The sequence below is a fragment of the Ptychodera flava genome, chromosome 16 (genome assembly GCF_041260155.1).
Source record: "Ptychodera flava strain L36383 chromosome 16, AS_Pfla_20210202, whole genome shotgun sequence".
Taxonomy (NCBI): Eukaryota; Metazoa; Hemichordata; class Enteropneusta; family Ptychoderidae; genus Ptychodera; species Ptychodera flava.
The window spans coordinates 14939765-14953244 of NC_091943.1; the positions used below are offsets into that span (position 1 = coordinate 14939765).

General features: G+C 38.4%; 1 protein-coding gene across 2 annotated transcripts in view; it reads left to right on the plus strand.

Annotated features, from left to right (window-relative positions):
• The window catches only part of LOC139114101 (guanine nucleotide-binding protein-like 1), a 36658-nt gene extending 27368 nt beyond the window's left edge, over nucleotides 1–9290 (plus strand). For both annotated transcript variants that reach the window (XM_070675623.1, XM_070675624.1), the window contains exons 5-11: nucleotides 607–889; nucleotides 1615–1704; nucleotides 2332–2496; nucleotides 2810–2988; nucleotides 4745–4916; nucleotides 5376–5516; nucleotides 6236–9290. In XM_070675623.1, the coding sequence (XP_070531724.1) occupies nucleotides 607–889; nucleotides 1615–1704; nucleotides 2332–2496; nucleotides 2810–2988; nucleotides 4745–4916; nucleotides 5376–5516; nucleotides 6236–6462 (1257 nt within the window). In that variant the 3' untranslated portion in view covers nucleotides 6463–9290. The remainder of the gene's footprint in view (nucleotides 1–606; nucleotides 890–1614; nucleotides 1705–2331; nucleotides 2497–2809; nucleotides 2989–4744; nucleotides 4917–5375; nucleotides 5517–6235) is intronic.
• Nucleotides 9291–13480: the final 4190 nt, after the last annotated feature.

Consider the following 13480-nt stretch of genomic DNA (forward strand, 5'->3'; position numbering starts at 1 on the left):
GGTAAAATGCAATGACTTGGGAACCCAATCTGTATCTCACACTTATACTTTCGTATCAGAGTGAGTTACCGTGAGTACTGAAGTTTTATCATTCTCATTTCCTCAATAGCAGGATTAGCCATGAGAGAATTTCCTCAGGTTGGCTGATTGAAAACACCTTCCAAGGCATTACACAGTAATATCTGTATGAGAAAACAGAAATGCAAAGGTGATGAAATCTCTGCATGACATTAGAGGTTACCAGGGGGTCAAGGGTTGAAGGGTCAATTACTTCATGCAAGATTATAAAATAGGGAGCATTTAGTAAATTGCAGTGCATTTCAAATTGTTCACAAATGAAATGCAATCTTTCACTCTGGAATGTGTATGGTGAAACCAAATGTCTCTAGCAGTCTACACAATCCATATTTCAACATGTGTGTATGTTGGTTTCCCAGTTTGGATTCTTTTGAAGCATTTCCAATTTCCCCTCAATCAGTATAATGACTCTGATTTTCTTTGTCAAGGTGCTCAATAACACATGCCCAGCCCCTCCTACAGACTACCGGTACAAGAGGAAACTCTCTGAGTACCTTAATTCATTCAATTATTTCCTTGATTCGGCAGACGTGGCGTCAGCTGTGGCGTGCCTTGGAGATGTCGGACATTGTTCTACTCATCACGGATATCAGACACCCGATCCTTCACTTCTCCCCGGCTCTCTACAAATACGTCATCAACGATCTGAAGAAGCACATCATACTGGTACTTAACAAGATTGACTTGGCACCCTCGTCCTTGGTGGTTGCCTGGAAGCACTACCTGCAGACCAAGTACCCAGAACTCAGGATCATCTGCTTTACAGCGTTCCCAAAGGAGCGGATCTTGGACAAGGCTGATCCAAATAAAAGTAGGTGAAACAGACGTGTGCACAGTGAAAGAGACACATAGGCACAATACCTGCAACTTACAATTGCTTTTGTCACTGCTCTTCAAATATGCCATATACAGTACAGCAACCTGTTACTACAATGTGCTTCAATAGTGCTGCTACATGTGTGCCTTGATCCCATTTGCTGTCCAGCCCATTTCCTGCGTTTCTCAGTCAAAATTTAAAGAGCCGTTTCAATGTGTATCACTATCAGGCACAAATAGTGTTACCACTGTGTTTACGTTTCTGTACAGTCTCTACTTACATCAGTTTGCGACTACAGTGTGTTTAAGATTTGCTATTCAGAAAGTACTGGGAATTGAACTGGTACATGTATAGAGCATGATTTGATTTGCATCCATGATATGTTTCGTGATTTCATTTGTACGTACATGATGTTACCTGTGTCTCATCCAATTTCAGACAAAGACTGCAGCTGTACATGTGTACATGCATTTCATGGAAATATGACAAATTACTGCCAGATAGAAACAGTAACAGCTCTTTAGCATTAAATATGTTTGAGTCATTAGCATAAACTTACAAGTGATTTCATAACACGTGCCGGGTATTGATAATACATCATTGGAGGTTAATTGCAAAAGGCTGTAGTGTTCGTTTAATTATCGATTGAACATGCACTAGGTTCGTTGACTGCCAATGGCATTGCTCAACATGCAGATTGTGTACACTTTTCCCTGCAGAGCTGCATAAGAAACGTAGGAGAGGTCATTTTACAGCAGTTGGTCCCAAACAGCTGCTTCTAGCGTGCGAAGAAATATGCAAAGACAGAGGTAAGTGGAATATTCATTCAGTACAGCAATTTTAAAACGAATCAATGATAATGTTATTGATTCGCAGAGTATGTGGATACTTGAACAGACATGAAAAAAGATACAGTACCGGTACTGTATGAACACAGATGCACATGTACCCCTTTTACAAAGGACTTTGAAACAGCCCTTCGCCAATCAAGTGACGGACAAAGGAGAGATCACATCTCTAACCTTCAAATCAATTTACATATTCACAAACTCACAGTGCACATACGCCAGTTTATTGATAACTTCTCGCCCAGCTCCCTCTATAGAGGTCCATATTTGATACTGAAACAGTTGATTAATATAAAATTGAATCGCTGAAGGGATTGCCTCAATCTCTCTCCGTCATTCCCCAGTACATTCCATCTATACTGTATTGAAAACATTATGGGAATTAACCAGAGTTTGGTGGCAAAAGGGTAAAAAAAACACACAAAGTACTCAGTTGCTTTGGGAAATATAGAAGTTAAAGGGAAGTATTAATATAAAGTAACAATGTATAAAATTACCACTTTTCTACTGTCATTGAATTTTGACGCAGTTAATTTGACAGCATAAGTCTTTCATCAGCGTTGATGTTTTCCCCATGAATCATTGCAGTTGACTTGAGCAGCTGGAGGGAAAAGATAGAAGCTGAAATACAAGGAGATGAAAGAGTTGAGGACCATCTTATATCTGTTAGTCCAGAGGACGACGATATGCCAGATGCCTCATATGAGGAACATGAGCAATTTAAAGACGGGATATTGACCATTGGATGTGTTGGTAAGTCAGAACAGACACATTGTTAGCTTACATTGGCATATGTATATATATAGCAAAGAGAGGTATTCTGGTGAGTCAGTCTCATTGTTTTTAAGTTTGGAAAAACTGTTGCCTTGGTTTTTATCAAATATATGGTTGGTGAATGATTTCCTGGTATTGTCTTTCACATGTGACACACAAGCATGAAATGAATATACTTGATATTAAAATATTATTCTTCATCACAGTTTTGAATGCAGTGCAGCACTACTTTACGGACTTGATATTTCCTTCAGTCCACATAAACAGACAATCTCTCCTCTTTGTGTTGCAGGTCACCCAAATGTGGGCAAATCCTCTCTCATGAATGGACTGGTCGGTAAGAAGGTGGTGAGTGCGTCCAGGACGCCCGGCCACACCAAGCATTTCCAGACTATCTTTCTGACACCCACGGTAAAGCTGTGCGATTCACCAGGCCTTGTTTTCCCCAGCATCGTGCCAAAACAGTTGCAGGTGAGTCGATGCTCTTCTAGCATTGTGTTCCTGAAGTCAAAACTCTGCATTCCAGCCATAAGATGCAAATGTTCATTAGATATAAATGTTAGTTGCAGTGTACTAAAATCAATTCCAAAATTGTCATCATATTTTTATTAGATGAAAGGGTTATTATTAGTTCCAGAGACCAGCTCTGGAACTGTTAGTTTTTGCTCACTTTCCTTCTTTCTTTCTTTCTTCTTTCTTTCTTTCTTTCTCTATTTCCGGTATGACTACCATAGCACATGCTATACACAAATTCTACCTTAATTACCCAGAATGCATTGCGACACGCTTATGACGTCATCGCTCAGCTCGGACGGGTTTTACGGGCATTTCTTGTTTGTTTATTTATTTATTTTTTATTTGGGATTGCTCAACTATCATATTGCGTTCAGTTATTAATAATTCTAGCTTTCTTTCGCTTTGTTTTTTGTTGCTTTTTGATTTTTTTTTTCTCTAAATACTCGCCGTACGTGGCGCTATACTGTTTCGCCCGAATGCTCATGAGACAACAATGGCGGCGTATCGATCAATTGCTCGGACAGAGAGAGAAAAGTATGGTTTTTGAAAGTTTACAAGCACGGCTGGGCATATCGTTTACCTAGGCGAGGTGGGTGTGCTCGAAAACGATGATCAATGCAAAATTTGGACTCAAAATCGGCTGTTTTGGCGGAGAAACTGCCCGCCGTATTTCTGAGGAGCCACCTGTGGGTTTTCCTATATCAGTCTGCGGGGCTGTGGTGGGAGGGCCGGTAACACACAGCCCTGCCATGCAGAGCTAGCCATTCATAGTGTACGTACTGTCTGTCTCGCACCAGCATGCGTGGCTGCACGTAAAAGCAACTCAACTTTCCAAGATCAAACGGTCAGTATCTTGTGCAAACAGCGACATAGCAATGAAAATTGTTTTAGTCTGTGCTTTTAATCAAATGAAAATGCATGTGGCTCAATTTCAACGGCCTAGGTCCGATGTTTCCTCTCGTCTGATCATCGTCGTATATCACACGCCTCTTTACAGCAACAATTCAGCACTACCCGTCAAGCGATTGATTTTTGCATAGGTCAGCGGAGCGAAAATTATTGCTCTGGCTCGCGAGAATGTCGTCTGATAAACATTTCCGTGCGTTGTCGCCCCCGTATGTATCTGTTGCGTTTTTACCGTACATGTAGGCATTTGTAATCTGTGTACTGTAATTCCCCGGACTGCCTTGCTTTTAGTTGTATTATCGTGTTCACTGCTATCAGCCCTGAATATTAAAATCCAAAGCACTCTTTCATCTGCACCTATCTTTGTCACACATTCTCTCGTTTCTTCCGCTGCTCTGGTCTCTGGAACTTCGCTTTTGCTTGCAAATGCTTTCTAGTCTCAACTTGCTTTTTGAGGGATCAATAAAAGAACTTTTAGCATATCCACTTCAGCCTCCCTCCTAGTAATGAGGTTCCTAGTTGCCATAGAGTGTACCAGAATGTAGTTTTAAAAGGTTTAACTCTTTGACATCTATTGGGAATGTTGTCCTGCATACCATACATATTTTGATAGGGACTTCAATCCCACCAGAATATTCCAACATTCGTGATACACAGTAAGTCAATATGGCACTGGAAATTTCAGATATTTAATGTCGTCAAGGGGTTTAACACAGAACAAGAATAAAGAAAAAAATTACAAAAAGGTCCTATTATTTGAACTTACAAAGATCAGTGTTGGTTGATTTTTTTACTTCTTTTGCAGATCCTTTCAGGTATATACCCCATATCCCAGGTGCAAGAACCGTACACACCTGTCGGTTACTTAGCTCAGAGAATACCACTTACCAGTATACTCAAGTTGAAACACCCCAATGACGAAACAACAGAGAAGGGTGCTTGTGCCCCTCAGTGGTCAGCCTGGGATATATGTGAAGGTAAGGACAAAAGTGCATTTGAAAATTCACATTTGTAACGTGAATTAATAATGTTCACCTATGAGTATATTAAGCAAAGTCACTAGTAATGAATTGCATCTCTGATTGCAAAGTAGGAGTCACTTTCTGTAGATCATGAACAATGCCCCCAATGGCTGTTATTTGGGATTCTTTTGTTTCTATAAGTAGGCTGAGAATGCAAGGTATCATATTGTTCCGAAGTTTTTGCTCTGAATAGGTCGTGTCTAATGATCATTACCCTCCCCGAATGCAATGATGCTTCATTTGTTTTTGTTCATGAAAAGTGATATATTAAAAGCTATGTAGAGCAGCCTGTTCATAGCAGACCAAGATCGTTAAATTAGAAATGATTAGGATTCTTTGTAGTTGCATTTATACTACAAGAAATGATGAATGGCAGCAACAAGTCCCTGATGTTTTCTGTATTTTGTCCTATAGCCTGGTCTGAGAAGCGTGGTTTCCTGACTGCTAAAGCTGGCAGAAATGATGTTTACAGGGCAGCAAACAACATACTTAGGTTAGCGGTGGAAGGAAGACTTATTATGTGTATGAGACCACTTGGATACACAAATGAAAAAGGTAAGTAATTTTTGATCTTTTGAGCTCTTTTAGTTTTTTGATCCTTTGAGATATTTTTCAAATCAGACAAATGAAGTTTCTGATGGATACTTTGCTACAGACAATCACTCACACTGATGAATGCATCTTTTTGCTGAAGCATTATTATTTTGCCAATTTGACTTGATCTGTCACTTCACTGAATGTAAAATTTGTGAATAGACGGCCCTCTTTGAGTCAGATATTTTTTATTAATATACACTTTACATGGTCTTTGAGTTAACATATTTGTCCATGCATGAGGGATAGCTTTAGCCAAACAATTTCCAAAGCAAGCCAATTATTTTCTAAGTGAGTTATTGCATGGCCTTGACAGTTGAAATTCTGCTTGTTCCTGGAAACTCTACTTCATTGAGGAGATGGTGAGTAGAATGGATGTAAAGAGTGTTTGCAAAGCCAAACCTCCATCACTCACAAACACTTTGTTTTGACAAAGTGTGAGAAAGAAAAGACACAAAATCACTGTTTTAACCCATTCTTCTTAAAGTAGCAACTGAACCACAATGTTTTCACAAACCTGGATAAGCCTTACTCTTCCCATAAAAAAAAGTTTCACACATCGATGCAACATTTGCTAATCAAAGCCACTAATTTTTGAAAGCAGTTGATTGCATGACAGGTTTTTGAAGATCAATGTAAGCTGGTAAACTGTGTTCTGACTCATCCATTGTGCCTTTTAGCAAACTGGGAATGCCATCCGGAAACTCAGCAGATAGCAGCTCTGCAGGAGCAGCACCGGAAGCTCCAACAAGAGGACGAACAACAGTCGGATCTGTCGAGAGACTTCACGAGTTCAGAAGGTGACAGCGATGCGGATGTTGAGAGTGAGGTGGACAGTGATAGGCGGTCGCTGGGAGCGGATCGCTTTGTGTCAAGTAATCCGTTTGCCGCATTGGCCAAGGAATGAGGATATGGATCCAGGAGAAATAAAATACGCTAACATAGTGAATGGAAGTCAAGGTAGCTAGTGCTAGGACTGTCTTCAAAGCATTAGCAGGTAGAGTGATTCATATGTGTGTGTGGTTGATGAAACATTTTTATAAGAGGTTGACGTATTACTGGACATCATCTGTATGCAATTTCACTAGAACACAATTATCCAAGATGATCGCCGTCAAGATGTGGTAGCTGTGAAGACCAAAGGCAGTGGCTGTATCAGGTTTTGTATGTAGTGGACATGGCTGTATGCTTAGACTGTTTCTCAAATCACAGCCTGTGTCCCCTATATTTCGCAAGAGACTATTGAAGCCAAAAAAAAATTGCTGTTGGTTTTGTGTTGCACCGTGTGAGTGTTTTTATGCTGCTGCTATGTAAAGTGATGGAAAATGTTCATGTGCAATCAGCTCTCAGATGATATTCCTAAGCTAATCACAAAATTTTCTGGACATGGCATGAAATCCAATCAGCAATTTTTTATCATCTTTTTGTCCCATGCTGTAAGTGCAATTATATTTTGCTCAAGTCTTTACAGAGAATTTGCTAAAAAACAGAAACAAAAATGTTACAAGCAATAATGGTTTCAAATGTTATGTCACAAATTCCTTACTCTGTATTAGATTACGGAAAAGCTCTCATCAGAAACTACTGGCAGATAGTGAAAAATCAGATGATGATGTGTTTTACCAATCTAGTCTTAACCCTTTGAGCGCCAAAGTCAATTTTTGTCACGTTTAGAAAATATACTCCAGTGAATTTTTTTCAGATTTTTGTCAAAATTATGATAACAAACTGTAGACGATGAAATGTGATGTCCATTTGGTCCAAAATTATAAAAAAATTACAGAAAAATTCATAAAAATTGGTAAAAATGTTGCACTAAAATTTTGGTGGGAACAATTACAGCACTCAAAGGGTTAAGGTAATTTTCAGATGATTAAGTCCTATTTTGCAAAAAGAGCTGTATTTCTGTAATCTCTGCCAACAGTATTACAGTGTTTATATTCATTGAAACCAGCATATGTTGAGAGAAACAAATACACTACTACCCTAAAATACATACACGTATATTCTGCCTTGGAAGGTTACTGTACAGTATCTCATACAGTTGCAGGCACTGGGCTTCATTAAGTGTCCCTAGAAAACTCTTCTTTATGTGCCAGAAATGCCACCCATGAGATTGTAAGGCTGGTGCATTTACCAGGCAAAGAAAACAGACATAGATTCGCCTTCACCAATATATGAAATGTGCCATAGCCTTCTCTAGATAGGAAAGTTTGCAAAAGTATTTTCACCTTGACAGTCAGTGTCTTTGCTAAGGTTTGGGAAGATGGGTAAATGGTGTTGGAACCCCTGGACCATTTCTGTTGTCCCCTCAGTAGGGTTGCCTCGATATTACAGGTGGGGACACCCCAGTGACAGGACAGTGGAGCCCTGGTTAACTTTCCTTGGATGCCTGGTCTCAGCAAAAACACTGACCGTACACCTTAAATTCATCAAACAGATTTCTTGTTTCAGACACCTTTCTAATCTCGGAGATTCAGAGCAATTTATATCACGTTGACAAAAAATGAGTATTTCGCACAAATTTTTTATTTCAACATTGTCAGTACTGTACACAGGGCAGTTTCTGTTTTGTTCAGTTTGCTACATGTTACATGAAGGCAGATGTTTCAAGTGTAGAGGTAGTGACCATAGATTCGAACAATGATCAACCAAATCAATGTGTTTTGCAGTGCAAAGACAAATCTAACTTCAGTGATTGCTACTGTAGCATTTTGTTTGCAGGTGACAGCATTTGTGTTGAAACGGTTTGAACGCAACCTTCAAACGATGGTATTGATACTTTACAATCATTGAGTACATTAGAACTGAAATTTCTTGATCAAAATTAAATGTTTAAATGCAAGTGATGTGAGTGTAGGATGTGTGACCATGTCTGTTTTACCCAAATTCTTTGAACATATGGTCCTGTACTTGCTTGGCTATCCTGTCACCCCATTTCCCACAACTATGGATCAACCCTGCCCTTGACCATTATAGTTTGGCCCATAACCATTGTTATGAATAATGATTGCAGACCTGTTTACTCGGAAATGGGGTGAACGGGTTAGTCAGTTGGGTAAAACCATTAAATCGTGCCAGTGGAAGTTCCACCAGTGTATTTCATTAAGCTTACATGTACAGTACTCTCTGATGCTGAAAGGACGCAAGTCATCAATTGTGCATGCTCTGAGTTTCTCTGTATAAATGATTATTTAAATCACAAGCTAATCTTTGTTGACCTCAGCAAAATTGAAGTCACCACGCTAAATGCTGAACACTCCAGCTCTTGCAACAGTAAAGGAGTTTGTGTCCAATACAGAGGCATGCCCGTATTTACTGTTCCCCTGTTCTTATTCTTCCTGTAACTTTCAAAAAAAGTCAATCTGTTTATTGTAGTTCATTCATCAAACCTTGAAATAACTCTTTTCCATGGTAAGGATGTAAGAAAACGCCTGTTGAGATATTTTATATAGCGTTAGGTTTGCTGATAAAGCTTGTCAATGCAAAATTGAGTAGGGTTCACAACTCACTTATGCCCAACTACTACTACTACTATGCCGAACTGATGACCTACGACCTTTACAACTTGCTCATGCACAACTGATGACCTATGACCTTTACTCCATTGCAAGTTGATGTGGCTCAGAGATTTTCACAACTCAGAAGCAGAATCAGATTGATAAAATGGCTAATTTATATGTAATGTGTAATCTTCAATCCTAGTTTTCAATAAAGAAAACTTATCAAACAATACGTTTCTTCCAAATGAAGTATTTTATATATGTGTCATTTATATCATCATTCCATCCACACAGATATTTTTCATTTTATTCAGAGATTGCGCACTGTCAGTGTTGCATGCATGTATGTATGTTCATAAAGTTATTGTTGGACTACTTTTTAAAAGTTATGAGCTTGTTTAGTCCGTAAATCAGCAAACGTACCATATGTCTCCAGCCCTAGCTGTCTTGTTTTCATATCTGAACTTCAGACTGTATAACCAACAGAGAGTTGATGTTTCAAACTGCAAAATATTTACAAATATCAGAAAGTTGAAGAAAACTTGAACTTGTACTTATGGTGTTTTTTTTAATTCACCAAATATGCCAGGAAATTGTAATGAAATTTATCAACCTTTGAATACAGCCATATGTACAAGTGAAATCATCTTCAGGGAAACTGCACAATTCAGTGACACGCTTATGTGTCCTGCAATCTAGTTTAACGATACTGCTCTGAATGCAAGAAACAAATTTGCTCTGTACTGTTTCAAAGAAACTTTGTTTGATTATAAACTAAAGTGTCAGATTATGCTTCACATGCATGATGCTAGATCAATCTAGTGCAGACCTTTCATTTTGACAAATATTGACACCTGTTGATTCATGCTGCAGAATTCCCTTGACAGTAAAATTTTCCATAAATCAAATCCATCAACATGTCGATGATTGTGACTGACTATCCCCTATCTGTCTCTGTATCCCTCCCCCTCTCTCTCTCTCTCTCTCTCTCTCTCTCTCTCTCTCTCTCTCTCTCTCTCTCTCTCTCTCTAAACTGTATCATTTTTCAACCACCCAGCCAAACTTCTTGAGAAATCTTGATAGGTTGTAAAACACAGAAATTTATCAATATATCTTCATAGCATCCATAAAGTATGGATTCTTATGCATATGGCCATGAATTCAGGTAATATTCATGCTGACAAAATTTTAAAAAAGCTTTTATGAGGTAAAAATGACGACGTTTCAATATTGTTGTAGCTTCACAGCCATGAATAATGACTTATTGATAGCATGCAACATAAGCCAATATACCACTACAAAGCTGACACAAAGGCTTTTCTTTGAATAAAAAAATACATGTTGCATAAATTTGCATAGCGTTGACTGTGGTAAGTTTCAATGTATTTCTAAATCGGTTCGAACAGTTCAGATACAGAGGGCGCACTACTCTATACTTATGCATGTCGTTTCCCTCATCACGATCTTCATACGAGTTAATTGACAAGTTTTCCTCAGAAAAGTATGGCACATTTTCTGTACCGCACGTCCATGCGTACACCCATGATTAAAGGAAGGCGGTTGTCGGAACTGCACCCAAAGGTCGCTAGGGACCCTTTACGACCGACGCAAATACTATATCCAAGATACAATTGCGATTGATGAAAGTTAAAACATGTTTGTCATAATGTACATTGTAAAATTTAAATGTTGCAGCTATGTTGACATGATGCATCTCTATGTATAGTGCATGGAATAGCTTGTTTGTAAACAAGAAAGTCGCAAATACGCAATTCCGACAACCGCCTCTCTTTAAGGGATCAGCGGGCATGGCTCTTTTTCTCAACCGGAATAAGCATAGGGAGAACCATTGGTGCACGGTGGCAAGAGTTCACAACATGCCACATTCACTTTTGACACACGAGCTGTTCCACAGTATTGGCCAATCACTTTAATTTATGTCTCGATGAAGGATAACTGTAGACTAACAATGAATAAAAATAAGATAAGAATAACAAGTGTTTAAATTAAAAATTGGCTTCAACGAACATTTTTTTTCATTTCATTTTTAAATTTGTACGATACCAAGATATTTTATTTGCTAAGTTTTACTTTTAGTGTGATTTTGTAGAACTTCACCTCAAGAAAGTCAGAAAGAAAACGTCAATTGTGTTTGTGCATTGCTTGAGTCAATTCGTCATTCATGCATCTTGCATTTGAGTCAGACTTTTCGCAGCCATTTGCATGATACTGTAGCTCTGATTGTGAGAGTTTCGAGAATGGACAAATATCAGCACTGTCACCAATCCTTGAGTTGTCAACTTTTAACAGCAATCTTATCATGAGAAATTATCAAAGAAGTGAAAAATGAATGAAACTAAAGATAAGTTGGGAAAGCCGACATATAGGCCTCTGAGCGATGTTTACGTGACGATTGCATCCTTGTACACGTACACACGTGTATGTAAATATGTATCTTTATGGCATATACAAGACAGAAAAGCGCTTATTATAAAATCAAAGGTTTTCGACAGTCATCTGTCTGAGAGCACATCTTCGTTCATATTTCTGCTTGCTGAAGGCGGGTCGTCGACTTGTTTTACGCATATCCACTGATACATGCTTTTTCGCTCACCTAATATTACGTTACTTCCTGTCAGCTGTTATAGCGTAGAGACAAATTACACGTTTTAAGTAGTTTGCGCCTTGAAAACTGAAAGACTTGCTAATGTTCGCTATTCTCTTTCCAAATCAAGGATAGAAATCAGAGGTCAGCGAGTAAATTTTCGCACTAGAAAAACAAATTACCCAATATTTACCGACACTTGAAATTCAAACTGGCCACTATCACTGTATTATCTCTATGGGCAAAATAGAATTCCCGACTTTCACGGAACTAAGCCGATGAAAATTTTATTTACCCCATAAACTTCACAATGAGCCCCCTCCCCACAAGAGGTAGGCCAAAATACTACTGTAAATTTTGAGAATCCGAATCTGCACCCCGAGGCGCATTCTAGCTCATAGGCTTTGCGAGTTTCTTGACGTAGCCTAGAAGGATATATCAACAGAAAGGTACAGGATCAATCTTATCGTGAGGAACTATTTGGACAAGTTTCTTGATCTCACTCAGCTGCTCATAAATATTGCACAAGATACATCAATCACTCTCTGCAATGTTGTAATTCCAAGTCCAACTCAGAATTCAGCGTGAATAAATTATCTGTATTCCTTAGTTTAGACGAACGCGCCATCATGAAACTGAAAAACTTAAACTTTTTATCAACTTAAATTCCGTAAGGAATTTTTCAACAATCATGAGCATGACTCCTTACCATATTAATAGTGAAAATCAAGGTTTGGTACAAGTTAGGAGAAACAACTTGAATCACCCAACATTTTAGTGTTGCCGACATTTTAAATTACCATCTCTGTGTTAACTCTGTTGGGAGAAATTAGATTTTTCGAGCTCCACAAAACTAAGATACTGAAACTCTCCTCGAGAGCTTCAAAATGAGCCCCCACAAGCGGTAGACCAGCAAAGTATCGTAACAAATTGAGAGTCCGAATATCTTTTGCTGTCATTTTTCCCACCAAAATTTTAGAGCAATATTTTACCAATTTTTATAATTTTTTTTGTAATTTTTTGATAATTTTGGACAAAATGGACATCACATTTCATTGGCTCAAGTTTTTGTCAAAATTTTGGCAAAAATCTAGAAAAAATTAATGAAGGCAACAAAAATTGACTTTGGCGCTCAAGGGGTTAACCTTGATATCCTAAGAACCAATCCGTAACAAGTAAGCTTGAGTAATTGATATGAAATTTATTTCCCATTGCTTAGTGCATTGAAGGGAGCATAGCTCTAACTTTTTAGAATACCTTCGTTATCTTTAATTTGAAATACGAGTAAACTTTATCATTCTTGTACCGAAAATCTTGTTGAAATATAAGCTTAGCCTTGCCTGTACCATACAAAACATCGTTTAAAATAAACCATGCAGGCACTGTGTTATTGTCGACATGTGAATTCAAGTCCGGACTGGAAATTAGTTATCAAATTTATCAATTAGCATCACTAAACTACAAACTGTGTTGACAAGTCGAACGATAGAAGTTCGTACATGATTTGGCGGAGAAGAACAAGTAACAATTTGTTAAAAGTAGAGTATTTGAAATGCATCAAACGTGGTAGTTGATGGCGCTTTAACAGAGGTCAAACACATACCTCTACGATTCATTTCATCCACGTTTGTTTTCTGTGATTACTGACAGCAATTTCCAACCCATGAATAGTCCTGTTTTAGTGGAGCTATGTTGATTGAGTGACACTTTGAATATCCGACGAGAACATCGATTGGCATTATAGCACCCCATACGCCCAACACGTGCCAATGTGAGGTATAGAAAAGGAAGAAGGGCCGTGACAGGCTGGAATTTTC